The sequence below is a fragment of the Pongo abelii genome, chromosome 6 (genome assembly GCF_028885655.2).
Source record: "Pongo abelii isolate AG06213 chromosome 6, NHGRI_mPonAbe1-v2.0_pri, whole genome shotgun sequence".
NCBI lineage: Eukaryota > Metazoa > Chordata > Mammalia > Primates > Hominidae > Pongo > Pongo abelii.
Genome location: NC_071991.2, coordinates 139607025 through 139630961, shown reverse-complemented (window position 1 = coordinate 139630961; position 23937 = coordinate 139607025). Strand labels below are relative to the sequence as shown.

The following is a 23937-nucleotide window of genomic DNA, read 5'->3' as shown; positions in this document are numbered from 1 at the left end:
GATGCTTGGAATACTAGAAAATGAAGTTTAAATTAATAACTAGAAATTTTAGGTGTAACAATAATGATGTCCACGGTAATGGTAAAGGTAGGAACGTGTCAAGTACCAGAAGTGTAGAAAAGTAAATTTCTTTATACTTAGAACATGAGTTATAATCATTAGTGCAGAATTAACATCACATATGTGGGTGGCCCGGTAGGGCCAATCATTAGGGAGCTTAGGAGTTTCTCTAGACCTTACAAATCAGAGTCCACGCACAGGCTTTTCTAGTGTTGTCAATGGTAGTATTAGCATGTCAACATTTTGCCCTCATGTTTTCTGAACCTGGTTCCAGGACCACTACTTGTGCATTGACTCCTGAGTTTCAATTCTCAAGTCTCTTTAAACATCTGACCAAAGTCCAGACTTTTGTATGTTCAAAGTATTTCTTACCTTTTCAAAATTCTGTGCTTTCAATTATGTTCCATTTACGTGTTTAGGAGGTTGGACTTTGGTGGCTTCAGAACTATGATTGTTCAAGCAGATTCATCTTCAGTTTTCCAAATCCCAGCTGCTTTAAGTGAAGTTGTTGGTCAGTGAATGAGCACTGGTATGGTGGGCTGGCAGCAGAATCTCACGGTGCCCTAGCACACAGAGCACTTTGTCCTGTATCAGAGTTTGTGGTGTCAACAAGACAAATGCACTAAGTCTCCCTCAGTAAAGATATAAGCGAGGGAGTCTGACCAAGCCCATAGAATTTTGAGTTTTGTTTTGAGTTGGAAGGTCAAGAGTCATGTATAGACAAGAATAAGGTCTATCAACTTTGTTCAGAGGACTGTAGCTTGTGGGCAGATTCCAAAAGCAAATGTTGCTGACTGATGAATCTGTGCCCCTCATCTAGAGCACCATCAAATTGTCTGGACAATAGTACAGCTGGGCTGGCAGATCAAAAAACTGGGCAGATGTGTTTGTAGACAGTGGAAGATATTCATGTGGAGTAAGTCACAGATGCTGGAGTACCTACATGCTGGGGAAGTTGATAATATACTTGACCAGGACATGAGAGTGGAAATACTATGTTTCTGACCACTTAAAGGAAGTTGTTCTCAAACTCTTTAGTCTCAGAACCCTTTTACATTCAAAATTAGTGAGGGCACTGTGCTTTATTTATGTGGGTTATATCTGCTAACATTTACTGCATTATAAATCAAAATTGAGTCATCTGTAAAATGTCTTTTAAATATTTATTTTTCATTCATAAAAAATAACATATTCACTTTGTGATAACATAAATATGTTTTTAATGAAAAATAACTATATTGTCCAAAGCAAAAAAAATTAGTAAGAAGAATGGCATTATTTTACATTTTGTAAATCTGTTTAATGTCTAGCTTAATAGAAGACAGCTAGATTCTTTTTTCTTTTTCTATATTCATCAATTATGACACAATACAGCACAGAGTATCTGGACAGTGCCACTATATACTAATGAGACAATGATACTGAAAAAACAAATAACTTTGTATCATTATGAAAGCAGATTTGAAGAAACTGTGTGCCCCAGAAAGTCTGGGGAACCCCATGGATCCCTGAACTGAACTTCGAGAATATTGTCCTAGGGTTAAACCTACAATAGTACTCAAATGACCAGATTTGGTAATGACCATGGGTCTACTCATGGGGGTTTGAGTGATCTAAGAAAAGAATGGATCAAGGATGAATGATGAATTTGGATATGAAAAACCAGGAATAGACTGAAAACCCTAACACAATGAAGGGGAGTCTGAACAGTGAAATTGTAAGGGAAAAGCTTGTATTAATAGAAGAAAATGCAAATAAGATTATGAACTCTGATTCCAATGTGGAGGCTGTCTTCCTTATGCTGTATATTTACATTCTCACCTCTGTCTGTATAATTTCTGATTTATACTAGAGTCAGAGCCAGTCATTGGTGGTAACAGTGAGCCTTTAAGACTATCTCACAATTTAGATTAATTCTAATTTTCTGAGAATGCGCTGCTGTCTATAAAATCTGTAGTAAGAGTATTAGTAGTACCTATGAAATAATGGTTGCAAAGTTCAGGAATTTATGTTTTTAGGATCTATAATCATTTTATTTTCTATGATAGGCAAACCCACATGTAATATTTATAATTTAAATTATCTCAGTGGCTGAAGTAAGGTTATACAAGATCTTCAATGGTAGAATTTTCCATATCTGCAGCTACAGCTAGGATCTCTTCAGAAGAAATAATACTATTAGTATGTGTAATGCAAATGACTCTATTCGTAGCTACGGCATTTGGAAAAGTTCATAGGAAAATAAAGTGCATTTTTTTAGCATTACTAATTACATACTCTTCTGTAATGTCAATAACTGTTGGTATAGAAACAATTTGAGTGCCGGGGGTATCACCAGTGCTCTCAGTTATGATATGTCATGTGACCCAAGAAACAAGTTGGGCTATTTCAATAACTACATCTAAGGCAATAGTATTTACAGAGCCTAATGTGGTGTTATCTGAGATACCAAAATTACCTGTGAAATCTGTAGCAAGGATATATAGGATATATAAAACATCTGTAGTTTAATTGATGAGGTTATAAGAATAATAACTATAATTTAAAAGAATAAGAGTACATATTATGGCTGCAAAATAAGTACCCACAGCTTCTTTGGTGAAACCTATAAGGTTTGTAAACCTTCCTAAACATGTCTGCAATGATGAGAGTGTTTGGAGTAGCTGTGCCTTTTATGGCTAGAGTACTAATATTTGTGAAAACTTAAGTAGCATAAGATAGAGTATCTCATAATTGATTTTCTATATCTGTAATAGTTGTTTGTAGGCGTTATCTGAGGTAACTACCCTGCCTTGAGTAGTAATCATGGAACTTGAGTAGTATTTATGGCATTTGTAATATAAGCAGGTGCAGTAGCAGAAGTATGTACTGTACTATCAGGAGTGGTAGTATTCAAAGCATATTTTGTAATATTTGTAGTATCTGTGGTAGCACTAGTTGCAGTAATAGGTAAATAAGTAGCCGCAGAATTTGTTACCATATGGAGAGTTTGTGAATCTAGACCAGTAGCTGTTATTGTGTCTGAGGCTGTTGTGACATTTGAAACAGAAAAGTGTGTAGTGTTACCTGTAACACTGCTGGAGTTATCTGCATCAGTAATATCTATGGTGCCTAGATCCGAAAGATTTGTAGGAGCTAATGAGGTGTGGCTTAAGGCCAGTGTTGCACTAGTAGCAGAATGGGGAGTAGTGAACTGTGTGATGTGTGTGGTGAATTTGTCTATGGAAGTAACTGTTGTATCTGGACTCATGGTATTATCTTTGGTGCTGGTAGTAGTGACCGTAGCATCTATTATCATGGTACTTTTTGTATCAAGAGTGTTGAAAATAATGGTGTTTGCATTTGTAGGGGTAGTAAAATTAGTAATTTTATCAGTAGTGAATGTATTACTTGTTGGAAACATGCTCAAAATAGGAGTACTAGAGCTAGGAATAGAAGTAAGAGTATGGGTAGGAATGGTAGGAGAAGTCTGGTAATAAGTAGTCATGCCAGGAATAGTATTATTACTTGTAGTAGTAGCACCAGTATTTGGAGAAGGAGCAGTCACAATAGGAACACTATTACCAAAAGAAGTAGTTGTTATGGAAATACTATTACTAGTTGTATTACCAGCAGACATTGTAGCTAAAAGAAAATTTGTCATAGAAGCATCATTATTTGTGCTAGCAACATCAGTACTTGTAGGAGAAGTAGTTGCCATAATAACAGCAGTGTTCATAGCATTAGTACTTTCAGAGAGAGAAGTGGTCATAATGGAAAAACTGTTGCTAGTAGTGTCAACACCAGTATTTGCAAGAGAAGGAATAGCTGTAATTGGAACAGTATTATTAGGAACAGTATCATCAGTACTTGCATGAGAGGTAGCAGTTATATTAGCAACATTAGTACTAGTACTAGCATTAGTAGTATTTGTTTGAACAGGAGTACTTATATTATTAATAGTAGTACTAGTGCTAACATCAGTAGTACCTGTTAGAGAAGAAGTAGTGGCAATAAGTACAGTAGTGCTAATGGTGGCATCAGCAGTACTTGTCAGAGAAGGAGTCACTGACATGGGAACGGTAGCAATAGTACTCACAGTAGTACTACTTGTAGGAGAAGGCATAGTGGTATTAGGAACAGTATTACTAGTGTTAGCATCAGCAGTATTTGTAAGGGAAGATGTGGTTGTAATAGGAACAGTAGCACTAGTGCTAGCACCAGTAGTACTTGTAGGGAAAGGAGCAGTTGTATCAGGAACAGTAGTACCAGTTGTAACACCAATAGTACTTGTTGCAAAAAGTGTGGCTGTGATAGGAACAGGGGTAGCATTAGTGCTAGCACTAGTAGTACTTGTAGGGAAAGGAGCAGTTGTATCAGGAACAGTAGTACCAGTTGTAACACCAATAGTACTTGTTGCAAAAAGTGTGGTTGTGATAGGAACAGGGGTAGCATTAGTGCTAGCACTAGTAGTACTTGTAGGGAAAGGAGCAGTTGTATCAGGAATAGTAGTACTAGTTGTAACACCAATAGTACTTGTTGCAAAAGGTGTGGTTGTGATAGGAATAGTAGCATTAGTGCTAGCAGTAGTAGTATTCGTTGGGAAAGGGGCAGTTGTATCGGGAACAGTAGCATTAGTTGTAACACCAATAGTACTTGTTGCAAAACGTGTGGTTGTGATAGGAACAGTAGCATTAGTGCTAGCATTAGTAGTACTTGTAGGGAAAGGAGAAGTTGTATCAGTAACAGTAGTATTAGTTGTAACACTAGTAGTACTTGGGAAAGATGTGGTTGTGATAGGAACAGTAGCAGTAGTGCCAGTGGTAGTATTTGCACTGGCAGAACTGGTGATTGTCTCAGAACTGGTGGCATTGGTAGTAGATGGAGAAGGATGAGAACTCATTGGGATGGTACTTGTCTCAGTTGGAGTAGGAAGTACAGGACCACCATCAATCCAAGTAACCTCAGTTAACTTTTCCAGGTTGACAGTCTTGTCAGTCAATTGAATATTTAGTATCTGCCGGAAAAGGAGAGATATAAATGGGTATTTTAGACATCCTTAAACCTCACATGTAGCTCACCTCTTAAATTACAATTTAACAAAAAATGATGGATTCATTCCTTTCCAGTAATAGGATATAAACATTCCTTTTTGGGTTAGGTCACGTTGATTTTGGTCAGATAAATACAGAGAGATGCTCTGTGTGCATAATCCCTGTGCTGGAAATCTTTTCTTTTCACTTCATTTAGTCAGAACTTTATTGTTTACAAATATTTGTAGCTGTGATTAAAACCAACATTTATTAAAATCTCTTTGCTTTGCCATTGGGTTTTAGTCCTCTTGACAGCAGGCTGGTTTTATGTTTTCCTCATTTCAAACAGTGTGGTGTCTGGCACATAATAGGCATCAGATAATGCCATAGAGTTTTTAAAAAGAAGGTATTCAAGGATTTTCTGCACAATCTTACCTAGAAGCAATTACTTGCAAAGAGTAGTTTTGAACTCAATAGTCCAGGTAAAATGCTTTAAGGTAAATACCCAGAAGAGCCTAGAGGGAGAAGATATATTTGAGTGCTCAGAGGGGCCATTTTCCAAAGTCCAAATACCATCAGGGCACTCATTTCACCTTTTAGAAAACAAGAACTATAGTTACACATTTTCACTTTTCTAAACCATCCCTTATGGGTTGCTGGTTCCATATTTATGATGTCTTATGTTTTAAAAGTGAGATACTTTTTTCTTTGTGGTTGCCTTTGGTAACTATTGGTATTTCATCTTCCAAAATTCTGGTTTAGTTGGTTCTAGAATCCTCTAGTAGGGCCTGCTATTTATGTCCCCCTGTTTTATCAACTTTTTATCTTATGCCACAGGTGGGATGTATTCATTTGATGATTACCACAGTTTACTGCCAATTTTCGTCTACCTGTAAGATCCATCAATTTGACCAGGGACATTAACAACTGCAGGAAGCATGGGGGCAAACTTCAATAGCTTTAGGGAATCACCCTTTCCTTTGTTTTAGCCTCTGCAGCAGAAATAAGTTTTATTTTGCTAATGTGGAAGACTAACCTATCAAAACATAGCACAGTCTCTTTGGTAAATACATGGAGAGGATCTCATCAGGCCAGTGATCACTGACCCCTAGGCTATACTGGAAAGACCATTAATGTTGCACATTTTACAATATGATTCAACATTTGCAACTTTTCAGGAACATATCTATTGCACGTATTTATAACCTTCTAATACATGAAAATATAACAATGATAATAATTTTAATTGTTAGCAAAATTATTGGTGATAATTTTGCAGAACAATAAAATTTACTTGTGATATGCTAATATTCCTTTCAGACCTACCTGATTATAAGGGTCACTCTTGAAATTTGTCTCCATAAATTGCTGATTGTCATAGGTGTAACTGACTTGTGTCACATAGGTATTCACACCCCAGATTCTAATATACCCAACTTTTAGTGGATTCGAGTCACTCAAATACTTATTGTGTATGGTCTGGATTTGCAGGAAGTTCTATAAAGAATTTATAAAGAGAAAAAAATACATAACATATTCTTGATAGATTATGGTCCATATTAAAATATTAACAAACCTAAATTTACTTTTGTTATATCAGTTTGCTATTTCTATTTACATATTTAAATTTTTATTGATACATAATAATTATACATATTTATGGAGAACGTGATATTTTGATACATGTATACAATGTGTAGTGATCAAATCAGGGTATTTCGGATATCATGACCTCAAATATTCAAGATTTATTTGTTTGTTTGTTTGTTTGTTTTGAGATGGAGTCTCACTCTGTCACCCAGGCTGGAGTGCAATGGTGTGGTCTGGGCCCACTGCAACCTCCGCCCCCTGGGTTCAAGCGATTCTCTTGCCTCAGCCTCCTAAGCAGCTGGGACTATAGGTGCGTGCCACCACACCTGGCTAATTTTTGTATTTTTAATAGAGACGGGGTTTCACTATGTTGGCCAGGCTGGTCTCGAATCCCTGACCTCGTGATCCTCCTGCCTTGGCCTCCCAAAGTGCTGGGATTACAGGTGTGAACCACCACACCCAGCCACGTTCATCATTTCTTTGCACTGGAAACATTTCAAATCTTCTCTTCTAGCTATTTTGAAATATACAATAAATTGTTGTTAACTGTCATCACCCTACTATGTTAGCAAACACAAGAACTCATTCCTGCTATTTAGCTGTCTCTTTGTTCCCACTAACCCACCTCTCTTTATGGCCCCCACCCCTTCCCAGCCTCTGGTTACTATAATTCTACTCTCTACACACTTCATGAAGACGTACTTCCTGAGTACCTGCTATAATAAATTGGGTAATGACAAAAATAAGTTTATTGTACCAGCATTATGAAAGTTATTTTCCCTATATTATAAGTATTCTTATAATCATTTTGAAAAGAAAATATCATTATTGCTATCTTAGAGATAAGGAAACTGAGGCTCTGGAAAATGAAGTGAGTAGTCCAAAGCGACAAGGCTAGATAACATAGGTAAAGTTGGAAGCACAATGTGCCCCTGTACATAGTACTACTCAAGTTAATTTAGAGTGAACAAAGAAGTGTGGCAAACAGTCCCTAGACAGAGGACAGTGTGCAAGAAACAGGAAGTTAACCAAATCATGAATTGTTTAAGTATCAATACAAGGGTTAAAATAATATGACATAAATTATAAGGTGGCACATGATGAAGACCCAAATGAAAATCATAGTGGATATTTTTCATGGATGTGTAGAGAAAGGAAAAATTACAAGGGAGGAAGACAGTCAAGAGAGAACTTAGGAAGGACATGTAACTTCAGAACCCCGGGAAGTATGGGAAGGATTTATTATGAGACAGGAAATAGGGGTACAGGGACACATTGAACAAAGCCCCATTCATTGAGGAGTGCAAGGGCAACCATAGCTGGTGCTGAGTAAACAGAGATGTGAGGCCAGTTAGGTATGTAAGGAAAGATTTTGAAGATTACATGCAATAATCAAGGAGATAGTTGTAGCAGAGGGAAGCTATGCATTTCTCAATTAGGATGGCTGCAGTAGGAAGAGAAAAAAGAAACGTTCAATTGGCATCATGAAGGATGAACAAGACTTTTGCTACTGGGCAGGCAGAATCAAGGAAAAAATATATAGCTCAAAATAAATGGGTGTACTAAAGCTAGTTCTTATTGATTTGAGAGAGTTGATTTTTAAATTTCCTAGAATTTTGCAAGCCAGCTGATGCTTGAAATTGGTTAAGACGGTGGGAGAAGCTACACTACGGAAATTAGCAAATGTTACAAATCATCTCCCACCCCCACAAGCTGGTTTACCAACCAGGAAACTGTTGATAATAGTTATCCCCTAGGGAAAGTTGGGAGCTTTCTTTCATTTCAGGCCCCTTATTCTTAATGAAATAATCTATCAAACATCACAGAAATAAGAATTCATTTATCAGAGAAATGGAATTTTGAAGTTAGATGTTATTAAAGGGCAATCTAATGTTTTACAATTTTTTAAAAAACACAGATTAAACAGGGTGTCTTTCCTAATTTGAATAATAGCAGTAGAAATGGAACTAAAATTCAGGACTTCTAGATCCCTAAAATAATATTCATGAAAATACTTATTTGAGGGGAAAAAATATGTAGAGTCTTCAACCCAACTACTCTTAACAGCAGAGAATACACAAATTTAATTAGTATACAAAGTCTGGCAGTTAGTTTCAGAGAGGCCAAATGCAGGATGGAACAATATGACCTGATAATCATGTCTATGAGAATAATTTGAAGGTCTTAGCTGACCATGAGATTTATATGTGCCAAACATCTGATACATGTGTTAAAAAATAACACAATGTAATAACAGCAGAAAAAATATAGACTCTAGCTAAAAAGAGGTAGTAGGCAATATGGAAGTCTATGCCATCTTATAGAAATATAAGGGAAACTATATATGTAATTGAATATTTTCTAGTAGTCACATTTTTTCAAAGTGAAAAGAAAAAGGGTAAATTAATTTCAAAATATATTTTATTTACATGATATAGCCAAAATGTTATTATTACAACATTTTTCAATATAAAATTATTCATGAGTTTTGTGTTTTTTTGAGACAGAGTTTCGCTCTTGCTACCCAGGCTGGAGTGCAATGGCGCGATCTTGGCTCACCGCAAACTCCGCCTCCCAGGTTCAAGCGATTCTCCCGCCTCAGCCTCCCAAGTAGTGGGGATTACAGGCATGTGCCACCACACCTAATTTTTGGATTTTGAGTAGAGACAGGGTTTTCTGCATGTTGGTCAGGCGGGTCTCGAACTCCCAACCTCAGGTGATCCACCTGCCTTGGCCTCCCAAAGTGCTGGCATTACAGGCATGAGCCACCACACTCAGCCAAATGTTTTGTTTTTTTTTTAAATTATACTTTAAGTTCTGGGATACATGTGCAGAACATGCAGGTTTGTTACATAGGTATACATGTGCCATGGTGGTTTGCTGCATCCATCAACCCGTCATCTATATTAGGGATTTCTCCTAATGCTATCTGTCTCCTTGCCCTCCACCCCAGACAGGCCCCGGTGTGTGAAGTTCCCCTCCCTGTGCCCATATGTTCTCATTATTCAACTCCCACATGTGAGTGAGAACATGCGGTGTTTGGTTTTCTGCTCCTGTGTTAGTTTGCTGAGTGTGATGGTTTCCAGCTTCATCCATGTCCCTGAAAAGGACATGAACTCATTCTTTTTTTATGGCTGCACAGTATTCCATGGTATATATGTGCCACATTTTCTTTATCCAGTCTAACACTGATGGGCATTTGGGTTGGTTCTAAGTCTTTGCTATTGTGAACAGTGCTGCAATAAACAGACGTGTGCCTGTTTCTTTATAGTAGAATGATTTATAACCCTTTGGGTATATACCCAGTAATGGGATTGCTGGGTCAAATGGTATTTCTGGTTCTAGATCCTTGAGGAATCACCACACTGTCTTCCACAATGGTTGAACTAATTTACACTCCCACTGACAGTGTAAAAGCATTCCTATTTCTCCACATCCTCTCCAGCATCTGTTGTTTCCTGACTTTTTAATGATGGCCATTCTAACTGGCATGAGATCATATCTCATTGTGGTTTTGATTTGCATTGGGAAGTATGACCATTTTCATGATATTGATTCTTCCTATCCATGAGCATGGAATGTTTTTCCATTTGCTTGTGTCCTCCCTTATATCCTTGAGTAGTGGTGTGTAGTTCTCCTTGAAGAGGTCCTTCACATCCCTTGTAAGTGGTATTCCTAGGTATCTTCTTCTCTTTGTAGCAATTGTGAGTGGGAGTTTGCTCATGATTTGGCTCTCTGTCTATTATTGGTGTATCGAAATGCTTGTGATTTTTGCACATTGATTTTGTATCCTGAGATTTTGCTGAAGTTGCTTATCACTTTAACAAGATTTTTGGCTGAGACAATGGGGTTTTCTAAATATACAACCACATCTTCTGCAAATAGAGATAATTTGACTTCCTCTCTTCCTATTTGAATAAGCTTTATTTCTTTCTCTTGCCTGATTGCCCTGGCCAGAACTTCCAATACTATGCTGAATAGGAGTGGTGAGAGAGGGCATCCTTGTCTTGTGCTGGTTTTCAAAGGGAAAGCTTCCAGCTTTTTCCTATTCAATATGATATTAGCTGTGGGTTTGTCATAAATAGCTCATATTATTTTTAGATTTGTTCCATCAATATCTAGTTTATTGAGTGTTTTTAGCATGAAAGGGTGTTGAATTTTATCAAAGGCCTTTTCTGAATCTATTGAGATAATCATGTGGTTTTTGTCATTGGTTCTGTTTATGTGATGGATTGCGATTATTGACTTGCATATGTTGAACCAGCCTTGCATCCCAAGGATGAAGCCAACTTGATCATGGCTTTTTGATGTGCTGCTGGATTCGGTTTGCCAGTATTTTATTGAGGACTTTTGCATTGATGTTCATCAGGGATATTGGCCTGAAATTTTCTTTTTTTGTTGTGTCTCTGCCACTTGTTGGTATCAGGATGATGCTGACCTCATAAAATGAGTTAGGGAAGAGTCCCTCTTGTTTGGAATAGTTTCAGGAGGAATGGTACCAGTTCCTCTTTGTACTTCTGGTAGAATTCGGCTGTGAATCTGTCTGGTCCTGGGCTGTTTTGGTTGGTAGGCTCTTAATTTAGTGCCTCAATTTCAGACCTTGCTATTGGTATACTCAGGGATTCGACTTCTTCCTGGTTTTACCTTGAGAGGGTGTATGTGTCCAGGAATTTATCAATTTCTTCTAGGTTTTCTAGTTTATTTGCATAGGGGTGTTTATAGTATTCTCTGATGGTAGTTTGTATTTCTGTGGGATCAGCGGTGATCTCCTCTTTACCATTTTTTATTGTGTTTATTTGATTCTTCTCTCTTTTTTTCTTTATTAGTCTGGCTAGCGGTCTAATTATTCTGTTAATCATTTCAAAAAACCAGCTCCTGGAGTCACTGATTTTTTTGAAGGGTATTTCGTGTCTCTCTCACGTTCAGTTCTGCTCTGATCTTAGTTATTTTTTGTCTTCTGCTAGCTTTTGAACTTGTTTGCCCTTGCTTCTCTAGCTCTTTTAACTATGATGTTAGGGTGTTGATTTTAGATCCTTCCTGTTTTCTCCTGTGGGCATTTAGTGCTATAAATTTCCCTCTAAAAACTCCCAGAGATTTTGGTATGTCGTGTCTTTGTTTTCATTGGTTTCAAAGAACTTATTTATTTCTGCCTTAATTTCATTATTTACTCAGTAGTCATCCAGGAGCAGGTTGTTCAGTTTCCCTGTAGTTGTGTGGTTTTGAGTGAGTTTCTTAATCCTGAGTTCTAATTTGATTGCACTGCGGTCTGAGAGACTCTGTTATGATTTCTGTTCTTTTTCATTTTCTGAGGAGTGTATTACTTCCAACTATGTGGTTGATTTTCGAATAAGTGCTATGTGGTGCTGAGAAGAATGTACATTCTGTTGATTTAGGGTGGAGAGTTCTGTAGATGTCTATTACATCTGCTTGGTCCAGAGCTGAGTTCAAGTCCTGAATATCCTTGCTAATTTTCTGTCTTGTTGATCTGTCTAATATTGACAGTGGGTGTTAAAATCTCCCACTATTATTGTGTGGGAGTCTAAGTCTCTTTATAGGTCTCTAAGGACTTGCCTTATGAATGTGGGTGCTTCTGTATTGGGTGCATATATATTTATGATAGTTAGCTCTTACCATTATGTAATGGCCTTCTTTGTCTTTTTTGATATTTGTTGGTTTAAAATCTGTTTTAACAGAGATGAAAATTGCAACCCCTGCTTTTTCTTTTTGCTTCCCATTTGATGGGTAAATCTTCCTCCATCCCTTTATTTTGAGCCTGTGTGTGTCTTTACACGTGAGATAGGTCTTCTGAATACAGCACACCAGTGGGTCTTGACTCTTTATCCAATTTGCCAGTCTGTGCCTTTTAATCGGCGCATTTAGCCCATTTACATTTAAGGTTAATGCTGTTATTTGTGAATTTGATCCTGTCATTATGATGCTAGCTGGTTATTTTGCCCATTAATTGATGCAGTTTCTTCATAGTGTCAATGGTCTTTACATTTTGGTTTATTTTTGCAGGGGCCAGTACTGGCTTTTCCTTTTCCATATTTACTGCTTCCTTCAGGGGCTCTTGTAAGGCAGGCCTAGTGGTGACCAAATCCCTCAGCATTTGCTTGTCTGTAAAGGATTTTATTTCTCCTTCACTTATGAAGCTTAGTTTGGCTGGATTTGAAATTCTGGGTTGAAAATTCTTTTCTTTAAGAATGTTGAATATTGGCCCCCATTCTCTTCTGGTTTGTGAGGTTTCTGCAGACAGATCTGCTGTTAGTCTGATGGGCTTCCCTTTGTGGGTAACCCAACTTTCCTCTCTGGCTGACCTTAACATTTTTTCCTTCATTTCAACCTTGGTGAATCTGACAATTATGTGTCGTGGGGTTGCTCTTCTCAAGGAATATTTTTGTGGTGTTCTCTGTATTTCCTGAATTTGAATGTTGTCCTGTCTTGCTAGGTTGGAAAATTCTCCTGGATAATACGCTGAAGTGTGTTTTCCAGCTTGGTTCCATTCTCCTCGTCACTTTCAGCTATACCAATCAAATGTAGGCTTGGTCTTTTCACATAGTCCCATATTTCTTGGAGGCTTTGTTTGTTCCTTTTCATTCTTTTTTCTCTAATTTTGTCTTCACGCTTTATTTCATTAAGTTGGTGTTCAATCTCTGATATCCTTTCTTTCGCTTGATCTATTCAGTGATTGATACTTGTGTGTGCTTCACGAAGTTCTCATGCTATATTTTTCAGCTCCATCAGGTCATTTATGTTCTTCTCTAAACTGGTTATTCTAGTTAGCAATTCCTCTAACCTCTTATCAAGGTTCTTAGCTTCCTTGCATTGGGTTAGAACATGCTCCTTTAGCTCAGAGGAGTTTGTTATTACCCACCTACTTCTGTCAGTTCATCAAATTCATTCTCTCTCCAGTTTTGTTCCCTTGCTGGCGAGGAGCTGTGATCCTTTGGAGGAGAAGGGGCATTCTGGTTTTTGGAATCTTCAGGCTTTTTGTGCTGAGTTTTCCTCATCTTCGTGGATTTATCTACCTTTGGTCTTTGCTGTTGGTGACCTTCGGATGGATTTTTTGCATGGTCATCCTTTTTGTTGATGTTGATGCTATTGCTTTCTGTTTGTTAGTTTTCCTTCTAACAGTCAGGCCCCTCTTCTGCAGGTCTGCTGGATTTTGCTGGAGGTCCACTCCAGACCATGTTTGCCTGGGTATCACCAGTGGAGACTGCAGAACAGTTAAGATTGCTGCCTGCTCCTTCCTCTGGAAGCTTCATGCCAGAAGGGCACCCACCAGATGCCAGCTGGAGCTCTCCTGTATGAGGTATCTGTTGACCCCTGCTGGGAGGTATCTTCCTGTCAGGAGGCACGGGGGTCAGGGACCCACTTGAGGAGGCAGTCTGTCCCTTAGCAGAGCTCCAGCACTGTGCTGGGAGATCCACTGCTCTCTTCAGAGCTGGCAGACAGGAAGGTTTAAGTCTGCTGAAGCTGCGTCCATAGCAGCCCCTTCCCCCAGGTGCTCTGTCCCAGAGAGATGGGAGTTTATCTACAAGCCCCTAACTGGGGCAGCTGCCTTTTTTTAAGAGATGCCCTGCCCAGAGAGGAGGAATCTAGAAAGGCAGTCTGGCTACAGCGGCTTTGTGGAGCTGTGGTGGGCTCTGCCCAGTTCGAACTTCCTGGTGGCTTTGTTTACACTGTGAGAGGAAAACCGTCTACTCAAGCCTCAGGAATGGCGGATGCCCCTCCTTCCACCAAACTCGAGCTTCCCATGTCAACTTCAGACTGCTGTGCTGGCAGCGAGTATTTCAAGACTGTGGATCTTGGCTTGCTGGGCTCTGTGGGGTTGGGATCCACTGAGCAAGACCACTCGGCTCCCTGGCTTTCCAGAGGAGTGAATGGTTCCGTCTCACTGGTGTTCCAGGCATCACTAGGGTATGAAAAAAAAAACTCCTGCAGCTAGTTTGGTGTCTGCCCAAACGGCCACCCAGTTTTGTGCTTGAAACCCAGGGTCCTGGTGGTGTAGGCACCTGAGGGAATCTCCTACTCTGTGGGTTGCAAAGACCGTGGGAAAAGCATAGTATCTGGGCCAGATAGCACTGTCCCTCATGGCTTCCTTTGGCTACAGGGGGGAGTTCCCTGACCCCTTGTGCTTCCTGGGTGAGGTGACACCCCACCCTGCTTCTCCTCGCCCTCTGTGGACTGCACCCCCTGTCTAATCAGTCCCAATGAGATGAACCAGGTACCTCAGTTGGAAATGCAGAAATTACCTGCCTTCTGCATTGGTCTCGCTGGGAGCTGCAGACCAGAGCAGTTCCTATTTGGCCATCTTGCCCATGAAGCCCACAAATCATTTTTGAATTTTTTTAAGCTAACTTTTGAATATTTCAAATTAGGCTGGTCACATTTCAAGTGCTCAATAGCCACATGTGGCTAATGGCTATCATACTGGATAGACAGCTCTAAAATATGCTCTCGGTTCTGATGTTTTAAAAGAAATCTAAGTTAACTGGAGTCTAAACAGAATGATCAGATCTGGAAACCACTATAAGCAGGAAATAGAGGAAATATGAAGTTAGCCTGGTGATGTATAATTCTAAGAAGACAAGAGGAATAACTGAGAGACATCTTCAAATATGTGAATCACTGTTATAGAAAAAAAAATAGACTTGTGCTATACTACCCCTTGGTTAAAGTGACTAGGTAAAAATAGAGAAGCAGAATCCAGGTTTGACCTAGAATGATCCTCCTCATACTCTAATTAAAATTATGTAGATTATCCCTGGGATCATTTAACATGCAAGGTGCATTAATTGCATCACTGTTATGAAATATTCAACCCTTACAAATCCACACCCCTTTCCATGCAGTTTTGCAATGCCCTCCCACTCCGGTTGAGGCATTCTGTCCCTCCTCTGTTTCTGGGCTTGACCATGTGATTTTGCTTTGGTAATGGGAAATTAGTCAACTGGATACAAAAAAATTAAAAAGAACTAAGGGATCTACACTTTTATTTTTATTTTAGCCCTCTTCCATAATTATGAAGAAGCCATGCCTAGACCTTCCCACAAGGCCATGATAAATCATACGAGAGTCAGCTGACCCCCCAGATATGTGAATACAGCCAAGATTATCTAAATAGCCCAATAGACCCAAGACTGACTGGAGATGTATGTGAGCTAGCAAAGATCAGCCAAGACCAGACCCAGATCCTCTGAGCCCTGCAAGCTCATGAGCTAAGTAAGTGCTTATTGTTAGATACCACTAAGGTTTTGAGGTCGTCTTTTATGCATTATTGCATAATAAATAGCTTATATAGCATTTTTCTTTCAAAATTTATCAGCTAGTAAATTTCTCATCTTTGGAAAACATGTTATACATTTAAGGCCCCATTTTTTCCCCAGCATTGTATGAATTCCAAGTTTCTTTTCATGGAGATAGTATACTGGAAAACTGCCAAAATAAGGATTGTTTCTTCCTTATTTTAATGACAACAGACCTGGATTATAAAAGTAAAGGCAAGAAGAACCTCCTATTAAGATGTGGGATATTACATTTACACAGTTAACTGTAATGTTTAATCTGTAGACACCTGGGAAAAGATTTATAAAATGTAGTAAATTAGTCTTACCTGAGCTGCTATAAAGTTTGCCAAAAAATAATTTCCATTTTCATAGGTATCTGCAAACAAGGAAAAGAAAAGAATAAACAACTACTAACTGCTTCAATTGCAGCAAATAATCTTGAGCGTGGTCAGAAAATATCTCAATGGGGTCACAGTTACTGATGATTGTCACCTCTCTGAGGAGTACTGAAGATAGTGGCTAAGAGACTATTTCACCGCATGTTAGTGTGGGGATGTGCAAATGGAAATGGGTACCTTGCCGGGGAGGTCAGAAGGTTACAAATGCAAGAGAATCTGGGTTGAACAAAGGATAGATTAGCTGAAGTGTGGAGACTACTGTTTGGTTATTCTGTGCGAGATAGCAAGCATGTAGTCGTAGGAGTTCACATAGCTGTGAGGTTAAAGACTATGATGATAAAGCAGAGGCAAGTGGTTAGGAATTTAGGCTCCCAAGTCAGGTAGACATGGATTGAAATCCCAACTCCTGTACTTAATAGCTGTGCAACTTAGACAAGTTACTTAACATTTTATCATCTATAGAATGGAGATAATAGTACCTAGTTAGTGGCAATAAGGTACATAATGTTCTGCTTGTGCACAATAAGTGCTTAAAATTGATTGCTTACTGTCATCAAAGTCATAATCAATCTTCACCTTCACCATTCTTCTCTCCCTACTCTTAGCTCAGCCTCCCACAGTGCTCCAGATTCCAAGCACTTCTGCCTCTGTAGAATTTATTCCATCAGTTCTTCCCTATACCTTCTCTGCTTTTTCAAGCTACATTTATGCTCCAGAGTACTCTGTTCTGATAATACTTTTACTTAATTCTATTTATATCAAGCTACTACCGCGTCTCCTTTTCATTACCGTACATCTTAAAAAGGTAGCCTTTGCTGGGCTCGGCGCGGTGGCTCACAACTGTAATCCCAGCATTTTGGGAGGCCGAGGCGGGCGCATCACGAGGTCAGGAGCTCGAGACCATCCTGGCTAACATGGTGAAACCCTGTCTCTACTAAAAATACTAAAACAAAATTAGCCGGGCGTGGTGGTGGGCGTCTGTAGTCCCAGCTACTTGGGAGGCTGAGGTGGGAGAATGGCGTGAACCCAGGAGGCGGAGCTTGCAGCGAGCCAAGATCGCGCCACTGCACTCCAGCCTGGGCGACAAAGCGAGACTCCATCTCAAAAAAATAAAAATAAATAAATAAATAAATAAATAAATAAATGTAGCCTTTGCTTGTTATGTCTGTGTACCCAACTCATAATTCAATCTTACACCTCCTAAACTCCAGCTCCTGTGTTTCCTTTTTCCATGGAATCTGACCCTTTCTAAGTCACCAGTGACATAGTATATAAAATCTAAACATATCCTCATATTGTTCAGGATTTTTAGGCCACTTTGCCAACACACCTCTCCTTTGAAATACTCCTTACTTTATGTCTCCTTCCCATATGGTTCCTATAACTCCCTGTTTCTTAAAAGTCAGTTTCACTTCATGTTCTGTTCTTTGCCCTTCTCAACATTCCAACTCTTGTCAGTATTCCAACATATTCTCTCCCAAACCAACTAACTCTCAAAGTATTCTAAATCATCTCCACTTTTATGGAAGCAATTATACAACTCATATTTTAAAATTTAGTCTTGGCTAGAAAATGCAACCTGGGCAAACACTACAGCCTCTTCTAGCAGTTAATAAAAAATTGTAAAGAATGGGATTCTGTTAACAAGTTCTTTTAAGATTATCCTTGAACAGCCATTATATCACCTTATGTGAGGAAAAGTTAAATAAATGGTTCCAAGTCTGTTAACAGAACATTTAAGTTACACTTACACTGTCTCTTAGTAGTTTAAATTTGAATTTTTAAGCCTATTTGATTTTTAAAAAGGGTAAAAACCTTCTCCATAAAAATTTACAAGTTTGAAAGTTTCAGGTACTATTAATTTTTAACCTTAAGACTAAAATATACTGTAATAGAAAGTTAAAATCTTGTAGGAAATGGCTTTATTCCTTTAAATTTTTGAAACATATTGCTCATAGGGGGTTGATTTTGCATACTAATTGTGATGTTATTAACCTACTATGACATCACTCATCTAGTCCTAATTAGCTAAACCTATATCAAAGGACTTTCTATGTTCTCTTAAAACATTGATCCTCAACCAGCAGTAATTTTGCCTCTCTGGGGACATTTTACAATATTTAGAGATCATGTACTTATCTTGAAGATAACTTTGCTTTTGACGTCAAGTGGGGAGAGGGCAGGGATGCTGCTAAATATCTATAATAACCAGCCTAGCCACCACCACAAAATAATTATTTAGCGCAAAATGTCAATATTGCTGAGGTTGAGAAAACCTGCTTTAAAATAAGGCCCATTTTTGAAAAAGAACAAAAAGAACTCATGCTTCCTGATTTTAAAACTTACTACAAATCCACTGTAATCAAGACAGTGCAGGGCTGACATAAGAATAGACATATAGATTAATGCAATAGAAATGAAAATTCAGAAATAAATCCTCACAGTTATGATCTATTGATTTTTAACAAAAATTCCAAAATAATTCAATGAGAAAATAATAGTCTTTTTACAAATGGTTCTGGGACAACTGTAATCCACATACAAAAGAAAGAAGTTAGACCCCTGCCTCATACCATGTACAAAAATTAACTCAAAAAGAATCAAAGACCTAAATGTAAGAGCTAAAACTATAAAACTCTTAGAAGAAAATCTAGTAGCAAATACTTGGGACTTTGTAATGGGCAATGGTTTCTTAGATATAACACCAAAAGCACATTAAATGAATAGAAAAAATAGATAAATTAGACTTCATCAAAATTTAAAAGTTTGTGCCTCAAAAAAGGCACCTGCTAAATGAGAGAAAATATTTGAAAATCCTGCATCAGATAAAGGACTTTCATCTAAATTCTATAAAGACTGTTTATGATTCAATAATAAAGACACTTTAATTTTACAATGTGCAAAGAATATAAGCAATCATTTCTCTGAAGAAAATGTACACGTGGATAATAAGTACATGTAAAGATGTTCAACAACATTAGTTATCAGAGAAATATAAATTAATCAAAACCACAATAAACTACAGCTTTTCACCCACTGGAATGACTATAATAAAAAAGATAGATAATAAATGTTGACAAGGAAGAAGAGAAATCAGAGCCCTCATACACTGCTGATTGGAATGTAAAATGGTGCTGTCTCTATAGAAAACAGTTGGATATTTCATCAACAGTTAAACATAGAGTTACCATATAAGCCAGAAATTTCGCTCCCAGGCATGTATAGTATACGAGAGTTTTTAAAAGTGTGTCTATTCAATGACTTATATTCAGAAGTTCATAGCAGCAATATTTATAATAGCCAAAAAGTGGAAACAACCCAAATGTCCATCAATTGATGAATGGATATATACCAAGTACTTGTCATGATCTGACAACAAAAAATAGTCTGCAGTCCCATTGGCAAGACTGTCACCGAGGTACCAAAGTGTTGAATGTCTAATCATGGGCACTGACTCCTTTTATTATCATTCCTTGCTCACCTAGCAAACCCCTGATTGAACGTTCATCTTTCACAAAGGCTTAATTTTTAAAAAAAATGTACTTTCCCAAGAGACAAGAATATTAAAATGCATTTAATAAATACAGTTCTTAAATTTAAAAATTGCCACTGTAGTATGCCCTTATAAAGCTCAAGTCCTGCCACAGCTTTGAAATTCAGGATGGCTGGTCAACCACCTCTTTTTGACTTTTGGATGTCTTATTGTCTTATTATCTTATTAACCACACTAATTTTATTTTATTTACCTATTTATTTATTTTCATTTTGTTTTCATAAGTTAGACATGCTAATTTTATGTAAAGTATCTCATATTAAATGTTTAGAATAGAGTTTTATTTACTTTACATATTAATGACACATTTTATTCAGAACTCATGTGCCAGGAATGTTTTATGTATGTTAAATCATTTTATCCTCATAAAATTACAACATAGGTCTATGTTGTAGATACTAAAGAAGAAGAAAAGGAGACAACAAAATTAAAGTAATTTTCCGGAAGACATGCAACTAGAAAGTTACTGAGGTGGTATTCAAACCTAGATCTATTTAATTTCAGAATACCACATGCCTCTCCTAGAGTTTCTTATCAGATTATGTTAAAAAGAAAGTCCAAAGACTGAACTGAGCTCTGAAGAGAGAAGTTGTTTAATTCCTTCATATTTTTTCTTTAGCAAGTTTTCACCCATAAATAGAAAATAAAACCATTTGAAAAATATCTCTCATATATCATATTAAGTGAATATAGGTTATAATATATTATCCATAAACTGTTAGGATAAATTTAAAATATTATTTAAAATACCATCAAAAACTTAAAAATACTTAGGACATATTTAACAAAATATGTACAAGATCCATACACCGAAAATTATAAAACATTGCTAAGAGTAATTAAAGATCTAAGTAAATGGTAATTATATAGAGCTAGATAGGTAGATAAGTGGGTAAGTAGATGACAGAAACAGAGAAAAAAAAGAGATGAAAAATATTCAAAAATTGTCTTAAGAATAAAAGCAATTCCAGTAAAAATTCCAGAAGGTGGTCTTGTTGTTAAAAATTGACAAGCTGATTTTAAAATCTGTGTGAAATACAAAAGAGCTAAAATAACCAAAGAAAAAGAAGAATGTGAAGAGTATTTCCTTCTAGGATTTTTATAGTTTGAGGTCTTACATTTAAATCTTTAATCCATCTCGAGTTAATTTTTTTATACAGTGAAAGGTAAGGGTTCAGTTTCATGCTTCTGCACATGGCTAGCCAGTTGTCCCAGCACCATTTATTGAATAGAGTTTTTCCCCACTGCTTGTTTTTGTCACCTTTGTCAAAGATCAGATGGTTGTAGGTGTGTGGCTTCATTTCTGGATTTTCTATACTGCTCTATTGCTATGTGTCTGTTTTTATACCAGTACTATGCATGCTGTTTTGGTTACTGTAGCCTTATAGTACAGCTTGATGTTGGGTAGTGTGATACCTCTGGCTTTGTTCTTTTTGCTTAGGATTGCTTTGGCTATTTGGGCTCTTTTTCTGGTTCCATAGGAATTTTAGAATAGTTTTTTTCTAATTCTGTGAAAAATGATGTTGCTAGTTTGATAAGAATAGTGTTGAATCTGTACATTGCTTTGATTCTTCAAATCTATGAGCATGGAATGTTTTTTTCCATTTATGTGTCTTGTCTGATTTCTCAATGTTGGTCTTGGCAAAAAATTTTTGGCTAAGCCCCCAAAAGCAATTACAACAAAAACAAAAATTGACAAGTTGGACTTAATTAAACTAAAGAGCTTCTTCACAGTGAAAAAAGCTATCAACAGAGTAGACAACCTACAGATTAGGAGATAGTATTCACAAGCTATACATCCAACAAAGGTCTAACATCCAGATTCTATAAGAAATTTAAATTAAGAAGCAAAAGTTAAATAACCCCATTAAAAAATAGCCAAAGGACATGAACAGACACTTCTCTAAAGAAGACATGTAAGTGGCCAATAAACATGAAAAATGCTTATCATCACCAATCGTTACAGAAATGCAAATCAAAACCACTATTATTAAAAAGTCAAATAATAACATATGCTAGCAAGGCTTCAGAGAAAAGGAAATGCTTAAACACTCTTGGTGGAAATGTAAATTAGTTCAGCCACTGTGGAAAGTAGTCTGGAGATTTATCAAAGAAATTAAAACAGGACTACAATTCAACCCAGCAATCTCATTACTTGGTATGTCCCAAAGGAAAATAAATCATTCTATCAAAAGGACACATGCACTCTTATGTTCTTCACAGCACTATTCATAATTGCAAAGACATGGAATCAACCCAGGTGCCTATCAACAAAGGATTGGATAAAGAAAAAGTGGTACATATACACCATGGAATACTACACAGCCATAAAAAAGAATGAAATCATGTCCTATGCAGCAGCATGGATGCAGTTAGAGGTCACAATCTTAAGAAAATTAACACAGAAAAAGAAAACCAAACAATGCATTTTCTTACTTATAAGTGGGAGCTAAACACTGAGTACACATGGACATAAAGACGAGAACAATAGACACTGCAGGCTATTAGAGGGGGTAACAAGGAAGGGGGGCATGGGTTGAAAAACTACCCATTAGTTACTATGCTCACTGCCTGGGTGACAGGATCCATACCCCAAACCTCAGCATCATACAATATATCCATGCAACAAACCTGCACATGTACACCCTATATCTAAAATAAAAGTTGAAATTATAAAAATATTATCATTTTATATAAGGAACTTGAGCATCTGTGGAATTTGATATCCGCAGGGGTCCTGGAACCAATCGCCTATGGATACCCAGGGACAGCAGTACTTCTTTCTAGTCAGCTTCTCCCCAGTCCTCATCCTTCTTTCCAGGATCTGGCAACTACTGTTCTGCTTTCTGTCACTATAGACTGGATTTGTATTTTCTAGATTTTATATGAATAGAATCATACAATATGTACTATTTTTGTATTTTTAGCATCTTTCACTTAGCAAAAATGCCTTTTACATTCATCCATGCTGTTGCATGTAAAAGGAATTAATTGCTTTTTATTCCTAGTAATAATCCATGGTGTCTTCCATGGTAATATTCCATGACTATTGACCAATATACTTATTGATGAATATTTCAGTGGTTTCATTTTTTGACCATTAAAATGAATCTGACATTATTATTTGAATGTAAGTTATTTTGTAGTGTAATATTTGCATATAACCTATACACATCCTCCCGTGTACTTTAAATAATCTCCAGGGTACTTATAAAACCTGATCCAATGTAAACATTATGTAAATCATTGGTATCCTGTATTGTTTACAAAATAATAACAAGAAAAACATGTCTGTACATGGTCAATACAGATGCAACTATTGTAGGCTAACTACATTTTCAGACCACAGTTGGATGAATCCGCAGGCTGACTATAAAAGGGGAACTTTCGGGGTTATAAAAATATTCCGCATCTTCATTGTGGTAGTGGCTATACAACTATACACATTTGTCAAAACTTAACTGTATTCTTAAAATGGATACATTTTATTTGTATAAATCACAACTTTTTTAAAGGTGATTAAAATACAGTAATATCACTTCCAGGAATCTACTCTATGGACATAATCTAAAATGGAAACAATGGTTAATACTCAAGGATGTTATATATGGGCTGGGAACGGTGGCTCATGCCTGTAATCTCAGAACTTTGGGAGGCCGAGTCAGGTGAATCACTTGAGGCCAAGAGTTGGAGACCAGCCTGACCAACATGGCAAAACCCCATCTCTACTAAAAATACAAAAATTAGTGGGTGTTGTGCCACACACCTGAAATCCCAGCTACTCGGGAAGGCTGAGCCAGGAGAACCACTTGAATTAGGGAGGAGGAGGTTGCAGTGAGCTGAGATCGTGCCACTGCAGCCTGAATGAGAGAGTGAGACTCAAAAAAAAAAAAAAAAAGAAAGAAAAAGGATGTTATTTATAACAATGAAAATTAAAACCATCATGTACATATCCTCTCAATAGAATATGATCATCATAATGGTATTTATAAGGAGTAAATGATAACATTCACACATTTCTGTCATTATGTTAG

General features: G+C 37.3%; 1 protein-coding gene across 1 annotated transcript in view; it reads right to left on the bottom strand.

Moving 5' to 3' along the window:
- Positions 1–1668: 1668 nt before the first annotated feature.
- MGAM2 (maltase-glucoamylase 2 (putative)) overlaps positions 1669–23937 on the bottom strand; it is a 110730-nt gene continuing 88461 nt past the window's right edge. Inside the window, exons 46-48 of the mRNA XM_024249975.2 lie at positions 16279–16328; positions 6399–6569; positions 1669–5056 (exon numbers count right to left, since the gene is read on the bottom strand). Coding sequence (XP_024105743.2) covers positions 2864–5056; positions 6399–6569; positions 16279–16328 — 2414 coding nt within the window. The 3' untranslated portion in view covers positions 1669–2863. The remainder of the gene's footprint in view (positions 5057–6398; positions 6570–16278; positions 16329–23937) is intronic.